Below are 27145 nucleotides of genomic sequence, written 5' to 3' on the forward strand. Positions count from 1 at the left end.
CCTCCGGTTGTAATACCAACACTAACCAAACAAAACACAAGCCTCCTGGCTGTAACTTAACTTAAGGACGCCTGGCTGCAACAACATAGCTCCTGCGCCACAGAGCCACCATCCTTCAGCCTGCTCAAGCATTACTCGTATCTTAGCCCCATGAACTCCTGCCTCTCTGGCTGCTGGCAGGGAACTGCCAGCCTAGCCTCAGCCCTGGGCTTTATAAGGGCCAGGCCCTGCCCCCTACAGGCAGTTGGCTCCCCTTAGTTCCTCCAGCAAACCGCAGCTGCGCTTGTTATCCTGGCAACCCTCAGCTGGGCTCGTTGTGCTCTGCCAGGGCTCTCTCCCTGGCAGTTTTCTCCTCTCTAGGAGCAGGCACTAAGGTGCCTTGTGACAAACATGTTCATCAGCGATTTGGATGTGGAGGTGAAGAGCTCACTGGCCAAGTTTGCAGACGACACCAAATTATGGGGAAGCATGATCACACTTGAAGATAGGCTACAGATACAGGTGGACCTAGACAGGCTTGCAAGTTGGGCAGGCTGGAACAGATGAAGTTCAACGTCAAGAAATGTAAAGTGCTCCACCTGGGGACGAATAATCCCCTGCACACCTACAGGCTTGGCAATGCCAACCTGACCAGTACTATGAATGAAAGGGACCTGGGGGTAATAATAGACCACAGTATGAACACCAGGCAGCAGTGCAACATTGTAGCCAGCAGGGCTAACAGTACTCTGACATGGATCCATCTATGCATCTCCAGCAAAACCAAAGAAGTGATTCTCCTACTCTACTTGACATTGGTGAGACCGCAGCTGGAGTACTGCATCCAGCTCTGGGTGCTGCACTTCAACAAGGATGTGGAAAAGCTCGAGAGAGTCCAGAGAAGGGCAACCCGTATGATCAGACTTGTGCGGCAAGTCATACGAGGAAGGGCTGAGGGATCTGGAACTCTTCAGCCTGAAAAAGAGAAGTCTGATAGGGGACTTGGTAGCAGCTTACCACTACATCAGAGGCGTACATCAAGGGCTCGGTGGACAACTGTTCACCGGGACACCATTGGGGAAAACTAGGAGTAATGGTCACAAACTCCTGGAAGACCATTTCAGGCTCAACATTAGGAAAAAAAACTACTTCACAACTAGGATGACCAGACTGTGGAATAAGCTCTTTTCAGAGGTGGTACAATCATCTACCCTGGAAATCTTCAACAGGAGACTGCACGGTCACCTTGCTGGGGTCACCTAACCCCAGGTGTCTTTCCTGCCTGGTGCAGGGGACTGGACCTGATGATCTTCTGAGGTCCCTTCCAGCCTTACAATCTCTGAATCTCTGAATCTATAATACCATGACCTTGAGAAATGGGTTACTTTCCTACAGTTCTAAAATCTTAAAACTTCTGTTGTTCAATATTATCTTGAGCAGGCTGTCAACTGAAGAGCTGAAAAAGCCAATGAACCTACTACAGGATGCAACTTTCACTTCTTTTCAACTGTGAATGATAAAATCTAGGTTCAGACCACCACTATGAGGGCTCAGAAAGGACTTATTGGGTCCACTGTTTGAATGTCTCTTTGGAACTTTCCAGAGGATGCTGCAAACATCCTCTTTTGTATGGGAGCATCTGTTTAAGATAGGCCTGACAATGTTTTACAGACAGCTTCCCACAGGACTTGCACTGAGATCCTAACTTCTGTAGGAGTTGTACTCAAGAAGCAGTGGAATCAAGCCTTAAATAGTCCATTCTTGTAATGACTTCAATGTAAAGTGGTTTCACTAGGGCTCCAGTATAAAGACTAGGTCCAAATCCCATTCCAACAAAGGAAAAGACAATAAGTTTAATTACCTGGAGAGCTCTTTTCAGTTCAATGCCAGGGTTCAGTTGCAACAAGATCAGAACCCAGCAAGGATGAATGCTGACATCAGCAAAACAGTTAAGATTATGTTTAAAATCACACACTTCATAAGGACTAGACAATCTGGCCTTATGTGTAATATTTATCATAGACATCTGTAAGTTAATAACTGTTACAAGTTAATTGAGCCCCTCCTGTGTCAGACACATCAAAAATAATTTTAGCTTATTACTGTCAATTTTTTTTCTATGTTTTGTAAACTCATTGAAAAACAAAAAATGGTTCAAGAAAACCTGCTAATCAACAAGTCTGGCCACAGGGAGTTTGGACTGAATATTTAAAGGTATTCAAAGTCTGGTTAGTAGTGTTTGAAAAAGAGAGCTTGCCCACCTATTTACATATTTTAGTGAATTTAGAGGATACACAAAGCACTGGGTATATACAGCACTAACCACAAACACCAGATCTCTTTTCATCTAAGGGTCACAGGTAGTAGAGAAGACAGTGACATAGGTCTCTGCATGCTGCAAAACGCATAAGAGTCCAGTGAGTAAAGCACAGAACTGTGACTTAGGCAGACCAGGATTTTGTTTCTAGTTCTGTCATGGAGCTGCTGAATGATATTAGCTAAATCATTTCCCTTCTCTTCTCCCTCCCACTCTTTGTTGCCTTCTCTTAAATAATGAGCTCTCCAGAGCCACACCTCAAACCATGTCTATGCTGGAAATACTTTACCAGTATATTCTAGAGTAGCAGAAATGTGTTACACCCTGGAAGAATAAAAGCTGGCCCCTCGTAACTGAAAGAAGCTGTAGCAATGCACTTTTGCTAGTATAACCACATTTATTCCAAGAGCCTGTGTCAGCACAGCTATGTTGGTCAGGGATCACACCTCAGTACACCTCTTGAGTAATACAGTTGTGTTGGCAAAGTCTGTCCTGTAGACATAGCTTCACTATAGGCTTGTACAGAGCCTACACTATGGGACTCTGGTTATGACTGGGGCCTTTGGGTGGTATTGTAAGGCAAATTGGTGTGGCAGCAGCAGCAGTGATCATTATTGCTATTACTGGAAGCAGGCTAGAAATGTTATTAACTCATGGTTTAGCTGTAGTTCACTATTCTACTGCAAAATCCCTGGAAGGAACAATGGGAAAACTCACCTACTCAAAGATAACACCTCAAAGCAGAGTAAATGTCTTGGAATATAGGTAGACAAAGTTCTTTGGGTGAATCTGATATCTTTTATTAGACCAACTTAAACAGTTGGAAAAAAATGTTAAGCAAGCTTTCGGGTTTAAAAATGTTTCATTCCATCCAGGAAGACCACACAACAACTACAGAAACTTCCTTAGCCTGACGAAGGGTTTTTAAATCCGAAAGCTTGTTTAACATTTTTTCCAACTATTTAAATTGGTCTAATAAAAGATATCAGATTCACCCTAAGAACCTTGTCTGCCTATGTCCTCAGACCAACACGGCTACAACCTACACCCTTGGAATATAGGTAAGTTTTATGGGCAAAAACAGTGATCTTGGAGTCAATATCAAAATATTACACTCCTGCTGCATTTATTAACTAATGCTAAAGTGCCTAAAAATGATTTGGCACCCAAGTCAAAGCATGTGATTTTTGCAACCAACATGCCTATAAAAGGTCTAGTGAGAACATGGTTTTATCAGTATAAAGGTGGCATATACTGGTATAGTTCTTCTTTATATATTTACCTCTATAGCACTACAATGCAAGGGAAGGTTGTACCTTTTTAATTATGATGGTATAGGTACAACTGTACCATTTTCTAGTACAGGTAAAGTCTTGTGTAATTTGTAGAAAAAGCCACCTGCAAGCATTCTTTCTTGTTCACAAATTTCCTCTTTAGTGCCTCATTTCTGTTGTTTGATATAAGGAAAAAATGTTGATAAAACAAAAATTCATACATAAAAAACCCCTGTAAATATCTGTAAAACCCCTGTTAGTATCTGTAAAACCCCAAAACAAAATGAATTGAAGGCCTGATCAATTCCATAGACAGAAGGTTTTGCAGGAATTGGTGCAACAGGTGTTCCTGGACATAAATAGATGTCATTAGAAAAGGAGCATACCATTACTGAGTAGCTTGAATGGACATCATAGATAAGAGGAGCAGACTGATAGCATGGATCTGGGCATATAAGGAGACACGGTACTGGAAAGGTTAATGCACTGAAACAGAGCAGCTCAAGAAATGACTGGCCTCTTTAGAATAGCAAATGAATAGAACATTGTCATCTGTATAAAAGGGTCACAAGTCAAACTGGAACAGTCATCAGCCAATGCTAGGATATTAGATCAAAAATAGATGAGCATATTATTCTTTTAGCTATTGTTAAACAAGAAAAATGTCATTTTAGTTAAATGATGTCATTAAATTCTGTTCCTCTGCTGGGAGCTGGCTTCAAATCTGTCTGACGAAGCTCTTCACCATCACGTTGCTCCTTTTTCCTGTAAATTGCTCTTTTAAATTCAGATTAAAGATTTTCTTTAGCCAAAGCTCAGGTAGTGCATGATAGATAATTTAATAAAAGGAGGCCAGCCTCATCTCCAAAGCCTGTCAATGAATTTCTCTCCAGAAGGGATGAAGCAACTGTAATATTCAGTAAAACACTACAACATGCACTTAGCCTGAGTTTGTCTGAAGTGCAATGAGTTGCTTTAAAAATTAAAAAAGAAAGAAAACTCTTAAATATAGAATCTAGGCTCTCCATTTGACCTGCTAAAGCTATCTGAAAATAGAATAATACCAGCAATGGAGAACTTGTTTTGATTTACTACTACAGAATGTGAGGGCCTCAACTTTGACTTGCAAGCTGAGCCAAATGAAAGCTCCCAGACTACTGCACCTGGCACCATAGTTTGGGGAAGAGGAGAGCTGCCAACAGTGGTGAAAGAGCAGGTTAGGGACTATTTAGAAAAGCTGGATCTTTACAGGCCCATGGGGCTGGATGTGATGTATCCAAGGGTGCTGAGGGAGTTGGCTGATGTGATTGCAGAGCCACTGACTATCATATTTAAAAACTTGTGGCAATTGGGAGAGGTCCTGGATGACTGGAAAATGACATATATAATGCTCATCTTTAAGAAAGGAAAGAAGGAGGATCCAGGGAACTAAAGACTGATCAGCCTCACCTCAGCCCCTAGAAAAATCATGGAGCAGGTACTCAAGGAATCCTTTTTAAGTACTCAGAGCAGAAGAAGGTGATTAAGCAGTCGGTATGGATTAATCCAGGGCAAGTCATGCCTGACCAACCTGATTTCTTTCTATGATGAGATGATTGCACTGTGAAAGTGAGGAGAGCAGTGGATGTGACAGACCTTGATTTTACAAGGGCTTTTGATATGGTCTACCACAATAGTCTTGCAAGCAAGATAGGGAAGTATGGGTTGGATGAATGGACTGTAGGGTGTATACAAAACTGGCTGAATTATCAGATTTAAATCATAGTAATCAACGGCTCCATGTCTAGTTGGCAGCCAGTATCAAATGGAGTGTCCTAGGGGTCAGTCCTGGGGCCAATTTTGTTCAATATCTTCATTAATGATCTGGAAATGTACCTTAGTGTAATCTTCAGCAAGTTTGCAGATGACATCAAGCTGGGGGGAGTAGTAGATATGCTGGAGGATAGGGCTAGAATTCAGAGAGACCTAGACAAATTGGAGGACTAGACCAAAATAGATCTCATGAGATTCAATAAGGAGAAGTGCAAAGTCCTGCTCTTAGGACAAGAACGATCCCATGCACTGGTACAGACTGGAGACTCACTGACTAAGCAGCAGCTCTGCAGAACACACCCATTGAACAATATACCCTTGTTGTCAAGAAGGTTAGCGGCATAATGGGCTGCATTAGTAGAAGCTTTGCCAGCAGATTGAGGGAAATGATTATTCCCCTCTATTCAGCACTTGAGAGGACACATCTGGAATACTGTGTCCAGTTTTTGGCCCCTCGCTACAGAAAGGATGTGAAGAAATTGGAAAGTCGAGTGGAGGGCAACAAAAATGGTTAGGGGAATGGGGCACATAACTTATGATGAGAGGCTGAAGGAACTGGGCTTATTCAGTCTGGAGTACTGTGTTCACTAGAGAAGGGATGCAGACAAATTGGAGAGTCCAGCAGACAGCAACAAAAATGGTGAGGGGACTGTGGGGCATGACTTATGAGGAAAGACTGAGGGAAATGGGCTTATTAAATCTAAAGAAGAGGACACAGAGGGGATTTAATAACAACCTTCACCTACCAGAAGTTGGGTTTGAAAGAGGATGGAGCTAGACTGTTCTCAATGGTGGCAGATGATAGAACAAGGAACAAGGGTCTCAAGTTGCAGCAAGGGAAGTTTAAATTAGATATTAGGAAAAACTTTCTAACATAGAGGGTAGTGAATCCCTGGAACAGGCTACCCAGATAGGCTGTGGAACCTCCATACTTAGAGGTTTTTAAGACCCAGCTAGACAAAGCCTGTGCTTGGATGATATAGTTCATAGGTTCACAGATGCATAGATTGTTACGGGCTGGAAGGGACCTTGCAGGTCATTGGGTCCAGCTCCCCAGCTCTAGGCAGGAAGAAAAGTGGGGTTAGGTGACCCCAGCAAGGTGACTGTCCAGTCTCCTCTTGAAAACCTCCAGGGTAGGTGACTGCACCACTTCTGGAGGGAGCTTATCCCACAGTCTGGACACCCTGACTGTGAAGAAGTTTTTCCTAGTATTAAGCCTGAAGTGGCCTTTCAGGAGTTTGTATCCATTGGTCCAGGGCTTCCCCAGGGGTGCTCTAGTGAACAGTTGTTCACTGAGCTCCTGATGCACTCCTCTGATATAGCGGTAAGTCACTATCAAGTCCCGGTTTTTCCATGTCCTTATTTAAGTGCAATGCCCAGAACTGGATGCAGTACTCTAACTACGGTCTCACTAACGCTGAGTATAGCAGAAGTATCATTTCCTTAGTTTTACACAAGATGCATCGGTTGATACATGTCTGCATGTTATCTGCCCTGCTGACCACCGCCTCACAATGACGGCTCCTATTCATGCGATGGTCAATCATTACCCCTAGGTCCCTTTCGGCCATGGTGCAAGTCAAGCTGTCACCACCGAGCCTGTATGTATGTTGAGGGTCGTTTGTCCCCAGATGGAGCACCTTACACTTGGAAGTGTCAAACTTCATCTGGTTCCGGGCTGCTCAACTCTCAAGTCTGTCCAGGTCTGCCTGTATCTGCAACCTATCATCTGGCACGACCACACTGCTCCGTAACTTGGTGTTGTCCGTGAACTTGGCCAGCGAGCTTTTCACTCCCCCATCCAAATAATTGAAAAAGATGTTGAAAAGCACCGGTCCAAGCATGGACCCCTGAGGGACACCACTGGCTACTTCATGCCAGGATGACACAGATCCATTCATGAGAACTCTCTCTACCCTGTAGCCAGTTTCCCATCCACTGAACCGTTGAGCAGCTGAGCCCACAATCTTCCAGCTTTCCCACAGGGATATCACGGGGCACTAGATCAAAAGCCCTTTTGGAAGTCTAGATATATAACGTCTACCTCGTTTCCCATGTCCAGGTGGCAGAGACCTGATTGTAGAAGGAGATGAGATTGGTAAGACAAGACATACCCACAAGAAAGCCATGCTGACTGTCGCTCAGAATCTTACCTTCCATGAGTGTATCACATATAGATTATTTAATAAGCTTTTTCCAGGATTTTCCCTGGGATAGAGGTTAGGCTGATTGGCCTAAAGTTGCCCGGGTCCTCCCTCTTCCCCTTCTTGAAGATGGGCACAATGTTGGCCCTCTTCCAATCCTCAGGGATTTTCCCTGTGCACCACAAATTCTGAAAGAGTTTTGCCAGGGGTTCTGCGATGACCTCAGCCAGCTCCATCAGCACTCTCGGATGAAGTTGGGGATGGCCCTTCTCTGAGCAGGGGGCTGGACTAGATGACCTCCTGAGGTCTCTTCAAACACTATTTTTTTGTGATTTTTTTGTCAAGGGAGAAACAAATGGAGGACATACCCTCATTTGATGGTGCAATTATCAACAGTATGGGATGATATTAAGAGTACAAGTCCTAAAGAAAGCCAATAGGTTTCATACACCCCCATCTCTTAAGTGCTTTCAAACATCTCCATCCCCTACATATTACGACAACCATTTTTCATTTTGTGCCTGGGCACTGCATCGAGTGCCTGATTCTTTGGGGTGCTGAGAAGCTCTGCCATGCCTTCAGCCAATGGAAATGCAATGATGTTTCCTTGTATTAAATTCAAGCCATTTATGAGGTGTCTAAATTCGTATTTAGGGGCGAATGTGAGATACTTGTATTTCTTAATCATGGCCTTGAAATACAAATGAAGGCAATCACCCTGACATAGGAGAGCTGTGAAAAAAGGGTAGCTGCCAACTGCAGATTGGAGTTTTTGCTTTGAATTTCACAAGCAAGGAAGACTATTCTAAGTTTGGCAAGTATCCATGGGACTCAAATGAAAGGAATTGATTGGGAAGAAGGAAATAACATATGATCTATTTCATCTAATAAGATCTTCCCTGCAGAAAAGCTTTGTGAAAACTGCATTTATGAATCATCTGTATTTGCTATTCTACTATTGGGGAATTGCGAATATATAAGCAACTACTAGTGTAATTACTCAGGGGAAGTGAACAAAGCTGTGGAAAGAGGGGGAAATGGCTTTCCAACAATAAATGTCTGTTTCTTCAACAGAATTTCCATATCCTTCTAGGGAATTCCCACGGAATATGAAAGATCCAGTCTTCCAACAGCCCAAGTCAAAGTGACATCTCCCAATGGCATCTGTAGCTCTTTGTTTTGAGACTTTTCCCAATGCCATCCAATTTTCAGGGCTGACTCAAGTTACAAAAGCCAGATAATAAAACAGAAAAGCTGGATGAATATTTAACTTTGCAAGGTTAGTTGTGGGCATATTTCCATAGATATAGTTTAGTTATAGTTATAAAAATGTACACTCATGTTCCTTTTTAATATTTATATAAAGGGTATTAGAATCCAATGATAAACTAAAGTCTGTTGCTTTGATCTGATTCTCCTAACAATAGGCTCACTGCAGCAGAAACACGCAGGGTGTGGATTTATATTTTCTCTCTTACTGACACAAATCAAGTGCAGGTTTCTCAAGCTGTGAAATATATTAAGTTCACAGAGTTTTAACAAAGGGTTACCAAACTGCAAAATCCTGCTGCGAATCAAACTACTTTCAGATGTCCTTTTAATTATATTAAATGAAAGTTAGGGCCGCTTTGATGCTTATGGGCAAACATCTAGATCTTTGAGAAAGCTGCTAAAAGTACTCCCTGTTGCTGTAGTTAATATACTACATTGTATGCACACTGCTAGCCAATTTATTCCAGCCACTTTAACAAGGATATCCAACCTGACAGGCCGCACAGAATAGCATCAGGAGTCAAGCAAAGCACAAATCATTAGAGGACTCTGAAAGTTGTTTGACACGCACCACAGAGCTCTTTGTCACACAGCCAATTAAGTGACCAAACAAGGAACTTGAGAATCCTCATTAAGTTGCTCCTTACGCTATAAATGGAGGTTGGGCTCTCTCTTGTCATATGCACTACAAGTACACAAGTAAAAGTGGCATAATTCAATTTGCACTCTTTCATGAAGGTGTAAGTTTCTTCTTTGGTTCACATGCAAGTTGATGCTAGTATTACACAGAAGAAATGGGACAGAGAAGAATTAGGCCACATTGAGTATTATAGATTATAATTATTATAATATTAATATTATTATAGCTATCTCTCTTATCTGCTGAGGGATACCAGGTTTGCAAAAAAACCCAAACAAAACAGAACAGAGGGGGTGTTACGAGTTACAAACTTAATACTTCAAATCCTTTGAAAAAAGCCAACCTTGTTTGCTTAGAATAATTGTTCAGGCTGCTCACGTGATACTAAGGTGCATAGTTTACAAATATTTGCTGTGAGGCACACAGAGAGGTGATAACTGGTGAACAGAACCAAAAACAGAGGCATTTCATCAAAATGACAATAATCTCCCTAAATAAACGGAGAGCACCCAGGATGGAACTTTGCTCATGGCATGCCCTGTGCTCCTTACTAAAAGGGTGGTATCTTCATAACACTTCCATCACCATCTCCAGTAGGACTGAGGTAAAACATTTGCATAAAGGGAAAAAAATGCCACTTGTGGGGGTGAAAAGCGGTCTACTTTCCAGAGGTTTCAGGAAGCAGCTATAGTATGGCTAACACCTAGAAGAATCAAATGGGCTTCAGGCACACTAGGAGTAGGTTTGTACAATAACGTGTAGGTGCCACTGTAGTATGCTGAGGCATACCCATGCCAGGTAACACAGATAAGAGCAAGGAAGGGAAGATAGTCTGTGCCAGTTTTAACATGTGCTAGTAACCAGAGTAGGTATTCAGGGACCCTGGAGGGTTTTACTCTGGCCGTTAGGTTATGTTGAAATCCTATAGCCCATCTCCACTGGGCTGGGTTAAAGCTACTCAGATATTTTTGCCAGTGTGCTACACACATACACCTTCCTTTTGCTCGGTAGACATACCCTAAGTAAAAGAAGGAATGCTTGCCATGCTCAGCTAATTAGAGATATGAAAATGCCTCCACTAGAGCTAGACAGACATGGTGAGGGTAAATGCGTAAGCTTTTTCCCTCAGCCCACTGTAAGCAGTAATTTGTTTTGGCCATTGTGTTCATTTAGGACAAATTGTAAAACAATAAGATTCACTTTCAGAAGTGCCTGCTAGAGGTTACCGGGGAGTTCTCTCTGAGCATTTGCATTCCAACTGGTTTGTTGTGTGAACAGATAATAATGGGATAGGCGTCTCACCTAGCCCTGGCACAAAACTTTAAAAATGAACTTGAACAGGAAATTGTGCAACAAGAAATCATTCATAGACTGCATCATGTTAAGTATGGCCTGAACCAAGATTATAGATTCTTATACCCTTGCCTGCATTAGCTTTCATAAACCTTATGTCCCTTGATATGCTAACTGCTTCATTTTTTTCTCCTACCCACCTTGCCTCTCATAACAGTGCCCTCTTCTACCTCCCCCCACTTTGTATTCTGATCAGTCTTCTACTTAGCAGCTCTACTTCCTGCACTCCATTCAAAGCATCTGATGAAGCAAGCTCTCTATTTACAAAAGTTTATTCCATACATCTCTGGTTTAGTTAGTCCAGAAAGTTGCAAATCTACCGTGCCTTCTGAATGAACAGCACATATACACGTCATTGTAGATCCTCCTTACTCCACTGTAGGTCCCTATATTGCCAATAACAACATGTGGTAGGCAACAACTACCCCACAAGGGCCAAAGCTTCATTTCCTTCATTGCTGGGTAGGGGCCATACAATCATAGAAAAGTAGGGCTGGAAAGAACCTCACAGGATCATCTAGTCCAGCCCCCTGCTAGAGGCAGGAGGATCCCTGACTAAACCATCAAAGGCAAGTGTCTGTCCAATCTGCTCTTGAAAATTTCCAAGGATGGAGATTCTACAGTTTCTCTAGGTAGCCTGTTTCAATGACCAACCAGCTTCACAGTCAGAAAGTTCTACATAATTTCCAATGTCAATTTCCTCTGATGAAGTCTGAGTCTCTGTCCACCAAGAGCAACAAAGAAAAGCCCATCTCCATCTTTTCTAAAATCACCCTTCAGGTATTTGAAAACTGATATCAAATCCATGCCCTCAGTCTTCTCTTCACCAGACTAAATAACCCAACGAACTTTCAGCCTTTCCTCAGAAGACATGCTTTCCAGGGCTCTGAACATTTTTGTCGCTCTCCACTAGACTCTTTACAATCTGTCAACATCCTTCATAAAGTGTAGGGCCCAAAACTGGACATGGTATTCCAGGTGAAATCTCAACAGTGCTGAATACAGTGGAAGAATCACTTCCCTTGATTTGAGAGTGACACTTCTGTTAATACAACCCAGGTTTGCTGTTAGCTTTTTCTACAACAGGAACACACTCTTGGCTCATATTCAGTATATGGTTTACTGTAACCCCCAGGTCCTTCTTGGCAGTACTGCAGCCAAGCCAGTCATTCCCCAGTCTTTATTTGTGCATACAATTATTCCACCTCAAGGAGGAAATTGGTGAAGCAATGGCTAACACAACATGAAAAGTTCCTGGCACTAGGTATAAGGCTGAGACAGCTTTCTTTCCCTCTGCAGCAAAGGGGGAAGACATTAAAGACCAGCTTGTACTTCTGCAAGCCACACAATCACAAATGCCCTGATTTCAGACCCTGCAAATTCCTGATGTGCTCCTGGGAGACAATACAGATACCTGGACCCTGCCTTGAGTTTTGCTGCAAGGTCACAAGAGAGCTCAAACATTAAACTCCGTCCTCATCAATAAATCTTGCAAGAGACTAATTCCTTCCTCCCCACCCTCACACACACCTTTTTAAGTAAGTATGTGGTCCTTAATACTGTAAAAACGGTGTACTTCAGAATAAACTATTCTCACAACACCCCTGTGAAGAAAGGAAATACTATTATCCCAATTTCACAGGTGGGCAATGGGAGTCACACAAGATGTCTGTGCTTTTAAAAGAACTTGAATTCATGTCTCTTAAGCCCTAGGCTGACACTTTAAGGGTACAAACAGATGTTGCTTTTGCCCAAAGAGAAAACCTTTTGTCCCCAGATCAAACAGATGTACACATCCCCTATCCTACTTCAAATCCCTCTGAAGTGTGCTGGATAAAAAGCACTAACTCTTTTTCTAGGGGGATCCTGTTCTCCATCTCTACAATTATTGCAGTCTATTCTAGGGGCCGGCCAATCAGGGTGTGTGCTCTCACTGGCTACTTTCTGGTGAAAAAGCAACAGTGCAACTTGGAAGGGCAAAAGTGAATGTGCCGCTCCTGTTTTGATCCTGGGATAATTAATCCTGGGTCAGATGAGATGTCTGTTTACAGTCTAGTTGTCTCATGTTGTATGGACCACAAAGGCAGAGATCTACCATTTTAAAAAATCCTCTAGCCTCCTCTCCTTGTTACATCTGTCTAACAGATTTATAGCCCCACTGACATCTCCCAGCCTACTCTCCTGATTATAAGAGTTGCACTCATCCAGCCAGATACTGGAAAGAATGCTGTCAGGCTAAGATGATCAATCACAACTAATAACCTCTACACAACTGTTAATCACTGAGTGTCAAATACTCAAAGTAAACTGCCCCAATCAGGCCAGAGGAGGGTGGGGGAAGGGAAGCAACTTCCATAAAATGTGAATTTTGAACCAATTATGGAAAATTTTCTATTTGCTTTGCAAAATGTCTGAGAGACAGGAAGAGGCTAAAAATGAATCACATGCATTTGCATCATTGATTGTGAATCATTCCCTCAGTTCAAGTCTCTGTCATGGTGATTCCTTCCACTGCATGCCTTAAATAGGTTGGTTAGAGAGCAGTGTAATTTATAGGGTTGTGTTTGAGAAACAAAGGGACATCTACTTTGATTTCAAGCTTTCGTGCAGGAATCATATTTTTGTTCTATCACAAAATCATAGAGAAGTAGGGCTGTCATCCAACCTCCTATCTGAGGCAGGATCACCCCTATCCAAACTATCCTATAGAAATACATAGGATAACCTCTTAGCAAAACTACACAGTCAACCCTAACACAACACAAGACATAACACTCTATCCTGCCACACCTAAAGCAGGGGGATCATGAATGCCAATGTCCTGATGTTGTAAAGGTGAATAACCACACAAGAGACCCCAGAAACAATGCCATGCCCCCTGCTACAGTGGAAGTCTAAAACCCACCAGTCTATACCAATCTGACCATGAGATAAAGTTCCTTCCTGACCACAAATATGGCAATCAGACTGATCCAAATCAGGAAGGCAAGACCCTCTAGCTAGGAATCTCTGGCTTTAAGTCCCAGCCCACCATTGGCACATCCCAGTCAAAATACCCAGCCTTGGCTGTAGCCTAATGCCTCTGAGAAAGAGGCAGTTCCTTCCCAGCCCCATACACCAAACAGCAAAGCCCAGAAGCATGGGGCATATGCACAGTAGAACTCAAGTATAAGTATACCTAGATCATCCACAACCAGTGGTTGTCCAATCTTTCTTGAACACCTCCAGTAATACAGCATCCACAACTTACCTAGGCAGGCTATTTCACTGCTTCACTGTTCTAACAGTGAATAACTTTTTCTGGGTATTTAAGATAAACTTACTTTGCTGCAACTTCAAGCAACTGGTCTGTGTTCTGCTCTCTGCACTGAGAGAGCAAAAGTGTTCTCCCTCTTTATGGCATCCCTTTAATATTTGAAAACTGATATCATAACCCCACTTAAGCACCTTTTCCACAAGCTGAACATGTCTAGCTTCTTCAGTCTCTCCTTGTATGACCTTACCTTCTAAGCCCTTTATCATCTTTGATCATCTGTCTCTGGACCCTCTCTATAACTTTTCCACATCCTTGTACAAATGTGGAGCCTAGAACTCCAGATGAGGCCTAACCAGTGCCGAGTACAGAGGCACTATCACTTCCCACCTCTTGCACCTAATGCTTCTATTGATGCATCCCAAAACAGCATTTGCCCTTTGTGCAACTTCACCACACTGCAGACTGCTGACTGCTTGTGATTAGCGTTTCCTCCTCCAGACGCTTGTAAATGGCCTTCCTTATCATATGCTCCAATAACTTCCTAGATATTCAGCTAAATAGGCTGTAATTCCTGGACCCTCTATTTGTTTTCTTTTTTAAAAAGAGCCACTATGTTGGCTCTTTTCTAGTCCTCTGGTACCTTGACCATCTCCCATGAACATCACTGCCAAGGGCTCCAAGATCTCCTCTACCAGTTCCTTCAGCAGCCTGGGGTGAAGTTCATCAGGCTCTGCTGACTTGAATTCATTCAGATCCATCAAAAAGTATCCATATCTTTTGTCATTTCACCCCTCAGCTTGTCCCTTCCTTATCTACATAATCCTTGGTGTCTGGCTGCAACTACATTTTTCTGTGAGGACTGAGGCAAAGTGGCTATTGAATAGCTCCAAGTTCTTTGTGTCTTCTGCTAAGAGTTCCGCTGGCTGGTTAACAGTGGACCCATAGCTTCCTTGGTCTTTCTTTTCTGTCCAGTATAGTTATAGAACCTCTTCTTGTTGTCTTTAACTTCCCTCACCAGCTTTGCCTTCCTGAATTTGTCCTTGCAGGTTCTTGCTATTTTCTGGTAAATTCCCTTGGTGACCTACCTTTTTTTCCATTGCCTGTATGTGTTCCTTTTGCATTTAAGGCTTCCTAGAAGCTCCTTGTGCAACCATATTGGTCTCTTGCTATTCTTCATGTGCTTCCACTGTGTTGGAATAGTTTCCTGTTGGACTTCCAATACTGTGCCCTTTTGAAACTCCCAACCCTCTTGGGTGCTTTTATTCTTCAATCGGTCTTCCCATGGCACCGTGCCTACTAACATTTTGAGTTAAATGAAATCCCCTTTTTTAAAATCTGGAAGTCCTAGTTTTGCTTTCCGCATCTCAAGATATGGAATTCTATCATACTGTGATAGCTTCCTCTCAAGTTGCCCATCACCTTCACATCCTCCACCAGTTCTTCCCTATTGGTCAGGACAAGATCCAAGATAGAGGATTCCTTAGTTGTATCCTGAATATTTTAGAATGGGAAAGTTATTGTACACACAATTTAGGACCTGGCTTGATATATTATGTTTGGCTGTATTGTTCTTCCAACAGTTGGCCAAAAAGCTGAAGTCTTTTATCAGTACTATCCCATAGCGTTTGGATAGATTTGTCACTTCCTTGAAGACTGCTTCATCTATCTCTTCTTGCTGATTTGGTGGCCTATAATAAATCCCCATCGCCATATCAGTGCTGTATCTTTTACCTGAACTTTCATTTCTACCCATGAGAACTTTTACAATCTTTTCTCCAATGCCTGAAGAAGGGTGTTTGTGCCCGAAAGCTTGCAATTAAAGATTTTATTTTTATTTTTTTTGCAAAAATTAAGTTGGCCTAATAAAAGATATCACCTTTATCATGAGTTCTGATTCCCTTTGCCTCTAGACCAATACAGCTACAACCTTGGATACCTGACGCATCTTTTACCTTTCACGTATGGTTGTACAGCATCTAGGAGAATTGGCATCCTTCAACATTTTGGGGATCCCTGGGTGTTACCATAACTCAAACTCAATAATAATAATAATAAAGACATACAAATAATGTATGGATGTGGATATTTAGTTCAATACCATCTGATGAGTAGGTACCACTTACTGCCAATCTCCTGTGTTAAGTAGAGCATCCTAGACCACCTTACACATATGAGTAAAAAGAATGTGGCCTTATTCTGCATTTAGAGTTCTTATCTCTTCATTTCTAAGCAATCTGTGCTTATTTTCTACATGAAAATCTCCGCTCTAGTAACTCCTTTGGCAGAGAAGGCCTGTCTGGTTGTGTCTTATTGGTATGGAACAGAACTCTATATAGCATTTTCTCTTATATTAGTTTTGACTTCCAAATCCTCAGGCAGCTGTCTGTTCATTTATGCTAATGTGCATTTGCCATCTGATTGACTGGTGGACCTTGTTCTTTTGAAAAAAGAAAGAAAGACTAGTTATCACATTAGTATCTGAAGGGGAAGGATAAGTGACCTCTATCTACAGTAAACAAGATCCCTGAGTTTCTAATTCAACAAATGTCATGACATTTTCCCAACAAATTAGATCAATATTAGGTTGAATCATGCAGCTACCTAACAGAACAGGCTGATAATCTGACAAATGCATTTGCAGATATACTTATCTGAAGAACTTCACAATAGTTTTTATTCAATATGTGACACATTTTATTTATCATTTATCCAACTTGGTTAAAGAGTGCCTTCAACGTCAAAAAGGGGCTGCTCCCCAGCACAAATATTTACAAAGGTAATTTATGTATGTTCATTTATTACTTATGTATGCTCAAACACTTGTTTGGGATGGTTCAGACAAGGATGATACTACCGTAAGCAAGGGTATGGACTACATAACCTCCTAAGGCCATTTCTAACCTTGTTGTTCTATGCATCTCTGATTGCAAATGAATCCTCCTAGGATATCACTTATTTTTCATATCTTTTTTTTTTAAAATAGATCATCCTTCATATCAACTTTGTAGCACATTTGCCCCTTGTTTTCAGTGCTCAATACTGAACAGTTAGTTTTCAAACTTGTGTATAGAATTCAGTTACAAGCTGCCAATTCATGATCGTGTGTTCTGTGCAAGAAAATGATGTCACTGAACTGAAATCCTGATTCCACTAAAGTCAAGAGCAAAACCCGCAATGGGTATGGACAGGCGTTACATTTTTGGTGGAAGAAATACCATCCTACCACTAGAAACTGGAACCATACAGGCATTCATGAAGTTTCTCTTAGAAACAAATGCCTGGCCATTGTCAATTACTTCAAAACAGCCAAAATCTCAACCTTAATTTAAAGATTTACTCAGAACCTGCCAAAATTCTGCTAAACTGCCCTAGTTGGCAGTGCGCTGCAAAAGGCTAACTGGCCTGCACAGGGAGTTTTCCACAGCCCTTTTAATTCTTACTAAAGATAGGATCTGCCCATGCATGGCAGCAACACTTTTTGGTGATTTCAACTGCATGATCATCAAAGGGAAAATGTATTGCTTTGCAGGCTGAATTGACCCCTAGATCCCTAAATCACAGTACCGAAAGATGGGTTAAGGTGCATTGTTTTACCTTCATGTAGCTCAAATACAGTCCAAATCAGGATGGAAAAGAACAATGAAGTAATTTAATCCCTAATACATTTTTAAAGGGTCACTGCAGGACTGTCCGCTCAAGTGTGGTTACTAGAGCTTTGCCCAATCTTGTACTCAATAGTAGAGGCAATAAACTTGCTTCAACTCTGATGTGGTAAAAATTGATGTCTACGATTATCTTTAAATGTTGGACTAGCCTTATTGAGTCAAAGGGACATACTTAAAGTTAAACAAATCCCTAAAGTCTTTGCAGGACTGGGGCCTTATTTCAAAACCTCCAACTTTTTTTCAAATATATTAAATATAATTGATGTTAATAAATGAAGGAAAAGTTACAAAAAAAAAAAAAAGGATTTTTCTCCCACTTTACACAGCAAAATCTCAAAGGGTGTGTCCATCTAGAAAACAAAGATTTGACTGCAGACGTGCTTGCAGTAGATTTAACCTAGATAGCTTGGATAACTGCAGCAATAAAGACACAGCCAGATGGATTTCCATGCATAATAGCTGCCTGAGTAAGCACGCAGGGTCTCAGGTGGCATGGCAGGATGGGTCCTGAGGGCTGCCATGACATACCCCTGTGGGCTACGCTGGTCCTGCCCCTACTCCAGGTCCTTGATATAATCCCCTTTCAATCTTTCCTGCATGCCTTAATGTTCTTTTATGTTGACTGGAAGGCCATCCCTGACTCTGGAGTGATCTCCTTATTGCCTTGCAGGCTCACTCAGGCTCTGATCTCTCAGGCCTGTCTGCTAACAGAACCTTGCCTGTTTTCTGAGGGGGGCTCGTGTACCCAGTCAGAACTCCTCGTACCCTGTTGGCACAACTTGAACTCAGTGATCACAACTTGTGACTCTAGTGGCTCTAATCAACTCTTAAGAGCTCCAATTGTGGCCCCAGCCTCCCCCATAGTTATGCCCATGCTTTGCAGATGTCACTTGCTGGTCCTTCATTCTCCTGTACAGGCTTCAGCCCCCTTGGCCTCTGCCCACATGTTACTCTGGCAGTGGGCGTCTAACCTGGGCCCGCTTGCTCTGGCCTAGGTTCTTGGCCTCAGCCTCTCTCTTTCTCAGGGCTCAGCCTCTGGGCCCTCGGGGCTTAGACTCTACCCCAGTCTCCCTCTTGTCTCTCTCTCTAGTGCCACTGCCTCAGGAATGGATCAAAACCCAGAGTGCCTCTCGGGCAATCTGCATGGCCTTTTTACCACTCCTACAACCACCATCTGGTCTTCTGGTATTTACTATCTTTACCACAGCAAAACAAAAGAGACAGCCAGTCCAGGTACACAAAAAGCAAACAACAAGATGAACTCAAACTATCCCCACCCTGTGCAAACTTGGAACAAAAAGGAGGCTTCTTTGCCTGCATGCCAGGGCTCCCACTATCCCACTCCAGACTCCACAGCAGCTTGCCTGGGAGGTCATAGAATCATAGAAAGTTATGGTTGGAAAGGATCTCAGGAGGTCATCTAATCCAACCCCCTGCTCTAGCCCCAACTAGATCATCCCAGCCAAGGCTTTGTCTACCCAGGTCTTTAAAATCTCCAAGGGTAGAGATTCCACAACCTCTCTGAGAAAGTTTTTCCTAACATCTAACTTAAACTTCCCTTGCTGCAACTTGAGACCATTGCTCCTTGTTCTGTTATCTGTTGCCACTGAAAACAGTTGAGCCCCATCCTCTTTGCAAACACGCTTCCCACTCTCCTCTTCTCCAAACTAAATGAGCCCAGTTCCCTCAGCCTCTCCTCATAGGTCATGTGGTCCAACCTCCTAACCATTCTTGTTGCCCTCCACTGGACTCTCTCCAATGTGTCTACATCCTTACTATAGCAAGCACCCACCATTATATCATCCTTGTTGCTCTCCCTTCTGATCCTAACCCAGAGACTTTCAAGAGGCCTGTCTCCATTTTCTTACTGGAGCCTTGAGCAATCATACAGCTTTTTTACACAAAGAACAAAACTCCTCTTTCTCTTCTTCCCTGCCTGTAGTTCCTGAACAGTTTATACCCATCCATAGGGTTACCATTCATCCCATTTGGAAATATGGGACATCCCAGACACGGCTTCTATTCTCCCCTCCCTGCTCCCAAGTCAGTGGCCTGCTACAGGGAGAGGCAGAGAAGCATGCTGCGACAGGTAGCCTGCTGAGTCACCTTCCTGGGACTAACTGCAGTCCGAGGTGCCCACTTTCTCTTCCCCACTGGACTGTGCCCTGCAACCAGGACATTCATTTTAATCGTATCCCAGGACCGACCTCCAAAATCTGGGAGGGGCCCAAGAAAAACGTGATGGATGGTCATTGTACCCATCCATGCCAGTGCTCCAGTCGTGCGAGCTCCCACCAAGTCTCTGTTATTCCAATCACATCATAGCTCTGTGACTGTGCAAGGGCTTCCAGTTCTTCCTGCTTGTTTCCCAGGCTCCATGCATTTGTGTACAAACACCTGAAGTAACTACCGATTCCCCTATTTTCTCAGCAAGAATGAGAAGGCCTTCCTGTTGCCCCCTCCTGCTTGTGCTTCCTCCAGGTCACCCACTTCCCCACTTACCACAGGGTCCTCATCCTTTCCCACCCAGGGCTAGAGTGAACTTCCTGGCCTGAAGGCAAGTCTCTTATACTGGTATATCCCTCCCCTTCCAGCCAGTCCAACCTATCATGCAGTGCGAGCCCAGTGTTCTCTCATTGGTCAATTCAGCTCTGCTTGGTTTCAGTGAACTCACAGCAATGATTCTGATGACTGCAGAAACCCTGTTTCCGCCTCCTGTACTGTTTTAGTCTACATTCCCATCCCTTCAGGACACAGAGACTCTACTCTTAAAGGGCCCTCACACGCACTGCTTGTTCCCCAGCCTTCCCAGTAACAAAGTAAGGGGTCCCTGTTACAGAAGTTTCCTGGGCCAGGTACAGACATTACACTTTTACAGCTATAATGGATTGGAAACCAGTCTATACCCATAACGAAGCCGAAGTTTGGCACACAAAAGCAGTTTATACCCATAACAGGACACAAGTTCAGCACACACAAACTGGTTTAAAAATGATGGAATGCTCTAAGATTTGCCTCCCCCACCAAAGGGTGAATGTGTGTTCTGTTCATTACTGATCTACACTACACCACTTACAGAAAACTGCATAACTTAGATTGATTCTGCCTCGGTCTTTTAAATGTCTGTATCTAACTGTGAAGCCCACACTTAAGTCTGTGCCACTACATCTTCAGGGCTACTGACCCTACTACCTCAATCAAACTAATATGAGTGTGCCTGAATGGGCTGCAATCACACCTCTGACTGCAGTGCAAACATAGTCTAAAAGAGCTAAAAAGAGAAACAGGAACAAAAACATCCAAGTTGTTTTGACTACCACCTATGAAATCTCAAGAGAAATCGGACTGAATAATGGGTACGATTAATGTATCTGGAAAGACAAGAGTAGGTCCATATACTGATACATTTAGCATCTCTCTTGCACCTCAGGAACCCCAAACCCAAAGCAAAGAAGATGAGCTAATAATGAAGAGGAGTGCAGTTTAATGTATGTTTTATTGTCACAGTAATCCAAACAATCTAACTGTGTGTGCTACAGCATGCAAAAAAACAGATAATATAATACATCATACTTAATCTGGGGAGATATTTGAGCTATGCAAATGTTTCAGATCTGAATTTAGGCTACAAACAGACATTGCATTTGTCTCAGGGGAAACCATTTTCTCCTGAGACAAAGTGTGATTACTCAGATGTCTAAGCTTGTGGTCTCGGGACAAAGCCTAGAAAGGTTAACAGGAAAGAAAGTGTTAACAGTGTGTCCTGGGACATCATGAAGTGTGTCTGGACAGTTATCCCAGGATCGAATCATTGAATCTAGACCAGAAAAGTGAAAATGCATTCATCCACTCACTAACCCATGATTGGAAGGAGAATGTGTATTGAATCCCGGGACTTCTCCTGGGATAAACTGGCCCCAGGACAAATGCAACGTCTGTTACTAGTCTTACAAGTGTGACTGGTTCTCATGTCTCTCTATGCATTATATACACATATATATACACACACACACACACACACACACACACACACACACACACACATATATATATATATATCAAATAACAAATCCTACATTACTGCAACATTAATTTTTCAGAGCTAAATACACAAAAATTAGGGAATAAAAAAGATTATGTTTCTTATTGCAACATTAACTTATCCACACCACACATACTACTTTATACATGTAAATGGAGCAAATACTGTAATCAAGGTTGAAGGATAAATTTTATTATAACCCTAGGTCCTGGCCTTGCAAAGACTGAGAGTAACTCTAAATAACTGGGCATGCTTATACAGTGCAATATAAGTGTGTTTAGGACTGGATCACAGAATACAAACCAGAATTTTATGACAAAAACGCTTTCTTGCAGCTGAATTTCCTATGTTTGTTTTCAGCCAAAAGATGGATATTTGATAGAAATTAAAAAACAAAACCAAACCTTTTTCTCACATTTCCGAGTGATATGAGAAGTAAAAAAAAATAAAAAATGCTCCAGGTATATTGTTTGTTTGTGCTGGTATATGGATAGCTCAAGGTTAGCTGAATGCCCAAAGCACAACTTAGCATGGTCTATCTGACAACTCCTACTAAGGGCAAAGGAAGTTCCATAAGAGGTCTTAGGCATGTAGGTTGTAGCCGTGTTGGTCTAAGGACATAGGCAGACAAGGTTTAGACCTAAGAGGTCTTAGGTCACTTTTAGGTTCCCTAAGAGGTCTTAGGGTGGGGAGGGGCTTTAATTAGAGTGACTCTGAGAGCTGCTGTAATTAAAGCACAGCAGCATCTCACGTATTAGCATTCCCGTGCTTCAAAAGAGTGGTGGAGGCACTTGAACCAAAACTCATTCAACAAGCTTTGGTTCAAGTGCTCCCACTGCCATATTGAAGCATGGGGTTGCTAATACATGATCTGCAGAAGCTGGTTGGAGTACAGTAATTACCACACTGCAGCAGACTCAATTAATCGGAGCAGTTCCACAGCATGTCTACGAGCACCCTGAGGAACTGGGCCCCAAAGATCTCAAGCAGCACATCTGGAAAACCCTTGATGTCCTTGTAAAAAGTCATTTACAATTAAGGAGTAGTTTGTGATTTTACAAAACTACAGGCACATTTGTCTATGGGGTTTGTCTCTCAAACTGCCTGTGGCACTAGTGAGCCATGGAAAAACAAAACAAACAAAAACTGAAAGAAACCCCCTGATATTTGTCATCTGAGCCCATGTTTCCCAGCCTGACACCTAAAATTAAACTCTTAATTCCATACGCTAGGCCTAAGGTGTGCCTCTTGCTATTCCCTTCCATAAGGATGCTCTGCAGTTTGGTATATGTCTACCTCTGACCTGTTGCCAAAGGTTGCATTTTTTTATATTTCTCCTAAGTCTGTAAGTAACAGGGAGAAAAAAAAAAAATCTAAACCCACACAGTGACTCTTCCTGAGTGAATATGAGCCATATGTAAAATGCATTTGGTTTTGATTAACCTATGTGTGTGGATGTGTGTGTGTGGATTCTTTTCTCCTGTGTACATAGACCCTGCCTTGGGTAACTCAAAAAAATGTCTGAATGGATCTTCTCCCATTTTTGAGAATTTTTTTAACATCTTTAAATTGGGAGTTTCTGCTTCAAATTATCCTGGAAACCAGGGAATGATAAAGTTATCCTGTAACCTTGACTAAGGAATTTGCTGCCACAGTAGCTAGAGCAATCAGATTCACAGATATAAGAACAGCATGGCAGACATTCAGTCAAATAACTTGACACATTTATTAAAAACACTAGAAGTACCTGGACATAGGCCCTGCAAGAGCGCTCCCTTTTCTGAAGCTGAATCCAGAAAGACAGCGGATTAAAGACGGAATAGAAAAAACAAGTTAGTGACAGAAGAAAACTAGAAACACATTAAAGAAAATACCCTGTACAAAAACCTCATTTCTCTTTTGATCAGCTTCTAGGGGGAAAAAACATGCAAGCTAAGCAGCCATGGAGTGCTGTAAGGACTGGCTTGAGAAACAGCTGGTTAGTTCTTTTCAGAAAAGCAAAGACTGGAAGCTATGCTACAGCAGCTGTTAGTTATGGCAGGAGATACTGAGATGAACTGTAACTCTTTAGTAGATTAAATTTACCTTGCAAATTTGTATTGTGCGTTGCATTCCTCATCAAACCATGCCAGAGAAGATGGAGCTGATCCTCATGTAGAACAAGGGTGGGGAGATACAGTGACCAGAACATGATTACAGTACCCAGAGGAAAAGCCAAGGGAACTTTTATCTGATCAGCTCCTGCACCAAGAGCAAAGAAGCCACAGCAGCACGATCCCTTGGAAAAACTGTACAAGCCTGCCCACATCTGTGACCCACACACAGATGGTTCACCTATACTTAACCCTGAATTGCTGGACTTTGCTTGCTATTGGTACCTGACCTAATTAGAGTAAATCTACTGCCTACTGGTGCTGCAATCATCCCACTGACTGTGATGCAGACATATTATGAAACCATATCTGCACTACTGTCGACCATGCCAGGGGGTGCTAGAGTGACTACAAGAAAGCTCCCTACACACAACCTCCCCCTGTGTAGCTGATTGGTTTAATCCTGTTTATTGTCATGTACCCATCTCTGCTCTAAGACAGCTACAGAGTATCTTTTTTGGGGTGCAAAGTGGACATGCTTTGGCATGCTCCACTGACATTGTAGATATGCTCATTACGTCCCACTGAGGACACTTTACATTCCTTTAATTAAACTGCTTCTGTAAGGTCTGATTATGCACCCCTTTCTCATGCTGGCTCAAGCCTCCCACTGTAACCAATGGGGCTACATGCATAAGCACATGCCTTACACATTCTGAGTGGCATTTACATAGAGAGAACCTACTGATTATTAGGATCCTAATTCAGGTAAGCATGCTGGTGTGCACACACTCCTAGCAGGTTACATTTCAGTATGTGCTTATAAACTGGGTCTTAAACATATACTGAAAAATTGTCCTGTATTGGGACCCAGAACAGGATTTGCTCAATGCAGCAAAGGGTTGGCCTACATTGTACTTAAGTGCACCTTGCACTGATATACTTATGATACCTTTAAATGCACTAGCTTAAGTACTGTTAGCAGTGCAGCAGTTTAGCCTGGGCTGGGAAACCTCCCTGTGAAGCTGAGTTACTACCCCGTAACTTACCCTGATCAGAGTGCTACTCCTAGCAGTGCTCAATTTTGACACCACTGTATTTACCTGAATCCAACGTGACTCTGAATTTAAGATACCCCTCCGCTCCCCCCATAATGAGATTCTAGACATGGAAATGGCTATGTCTGTTATAATTTTCCATGTATACAATCTAATTATTGGAGGGTCATCTTAAGTTGCAGTGAGGAAAGCAGTTGTAGGGGGGAGGTAGTAGGCGTGCAGGCAATAAGGGGGCAAACAATGGTAGAGGAGTCAAGTAGCCTGATCCCTACACCTTGCCCCCTTTACACTTTGACCCCTACCACCTGTGTCCTTCACCACTTGTCCTCCTGCTGCCTGCATGCCTCAGCACCTGTTCTCCCACAGTGCCTGTTCCCTGACACCTCCCTGCTACTTGCCTCCAACCTGGTTATGACCCCCTGCTGCCTGTCCCCCCCCACCCCCCCACTGTCTCTGCCCCCTGCCCCTCCCCGCGCCACTTACCCTCTAGCTGCAACTTGGCTCCATCCCTGAGACAGCCTGGGGCACAGAGTGTGTAGTTGCTCCAAACCCAGCCATGTTATGCAACAGCTGCTGAAGTGGTTGTGACAGCTCCAGTTGAGCCCCACTACCAGAGCCCAGATGCGAACTGCTGCCACTGTTGCATATGAAGTAAGGCAAGCTGGAGCAGGGATGAGCCCCACCAGAGCTGGAGGGTAGGTGGCAGCAGTGTGTGGGGGCCAGGTGCACACTGGGATGGGTGATAGCTGTGATTCTGACCCCAACCCAGGGCCAGGCCTGGGGCTGGGGCCGAGGCCAAAACTATAGCAGCCTCCCAGCCACCTTGTACTCAAATCCAAAACCAGGGGCTTTTTCCCCCCATGTTAAATTGGGCCTCATCTGGGATTTAAGTAAATATGGTAATTCACGTTTTTTTACTTGAGCTGTAATGATGGCTGTAAGTGCAGTATAGACGCACCTTAAGCATATGATGTAAATTCAGGCCTCTCAAATCATGCTGCTGCAGGTGTCATCCTTGCTGATGTATGTCAGTATGAATTTTGCATTAAGAGACCTTGCATAGATTCACTCTCAGCTCAACTCACATTTCTTATGGCACTAGGGCAACTGAGAGCAAAATATAGCCCCTGAGGTTTTGCAGAACTCAAAAAAAAAAAAATCAGACTCAAGTCTAATGTATAGCTTAATTCTAATGGGCACATGTCCAATGCCTGCCCCGATGTGTTCTAATTAGAATGCATCGGAGAAGACTCGATTAATCAAGTCTGTTGGAGCATGCTCATTAGCTCACTCCAGCAGCCTCAGTGTTACTTGTATTCAGTGTCCCCATGTTTCAAAAGGGCGGCGAGAGTGTTTTAACTAAAGCTTGTGGGACAAGCTTTAGTTAAAGCGCTTGCGCCGCTATTTTGACGCACAGGATGCTGAATACATGAGACAGTGTGGGCGCTTTAATTAGAGCAGCTCCCGCCCACCCCGAGCACATGTGAAGATGCCCTATGTTTCACAGCAATATTTTAACAGAAACAATCTTCCCTAGTATAGACCAGGCCAAACTAGACTTTACAGAAACAAGGATAGATCAAAGAAAGCCATGCTACTAATTTCATTATTATCCATGTGGGAGGCTCTGCTAATTTGCAATGCTACTTGAACAATTATTACAGTAACTAGGCCTGATCCTGATGTAAACCTCAAGCTTCTAGTGAAAGAAAGGTTGCTGATGAAAGGATGGCTTTTCCATTATTGCTCCAATTTATTTCAATTCATTTTATACCAACTTGCAGAAAAAATAAGAGCACAGAGGTCAAGGGCTGAGCCAAGTCCCTTCTGTGTCCCTCACATGTTTCCTCTAATGCTCAGAAAAATGTGTGATGGTTGGTGCATGCATTTTTTTTCTTTCTGACTAAATAAAACAAAAACAAAACTCTTTACAAATTACATTTTTTTTTCTGACATGCTCTTGATCAGCGAAGGGGAAGGGGGAATGAGGAGGCTGCTGCCTTTTGTTTGCACAACGCTACTTCCAGCTTTAATGCATGCATTCTTAAATAAGCACAGAGCAGTTGCTCCACTAAGGAATTAAGTGGGGAATGAGAGCAAGTAAATTACTGAGCCTGTCATTTGGATCAGTGATTCGCATCGCTGTTTTGCAGGACTCCACACACTCCAGAATTTTAATGTGAAGCACAATTGATTTGTACTAGTTGACTGTGCAAACCTGAGGTGGGGGGGGGGGGGAT

At 42.8% G+C, this 27145-nt stretch overlaps 1 protein-coding gene across 1 annotated transcript in view; it reads right to left on the bottom strand.

The window, feature by feature from the left end:
• ADGRL3 (adhesion G protein-coupled receptor L3) overlaps positions 1–27145 on the bottom strand; it is a 312615-nt gene that overhangs the window by 135568 nt on the left and 149902 nt on the right. The window contains exon 9 of the mRNA XM_014520156.2: positions 23502–23540. Coding sequence (XP_014375642.1) covers positions 23502–23540 — 39 coding nt within the window. The remainder of the gene's footprint in view (positions 1–23501; positions 23541–27145) is intronic.

Source organism: Alligator sinensis, unplaced genomic scaffold, assembly GCF_000455745.1.
Source record: "Alligator sinensis unplaced genomic scaffold, ASM45574v1 scaffold62_1, whole genome shotgun sequence".
Classification (NCBI taxonomy): domain Eukaryota; kingdom Metazoa; phylum Chordata; order Crocodylia; family Alligatoridae; genus Alligator; species Alligator sinensis.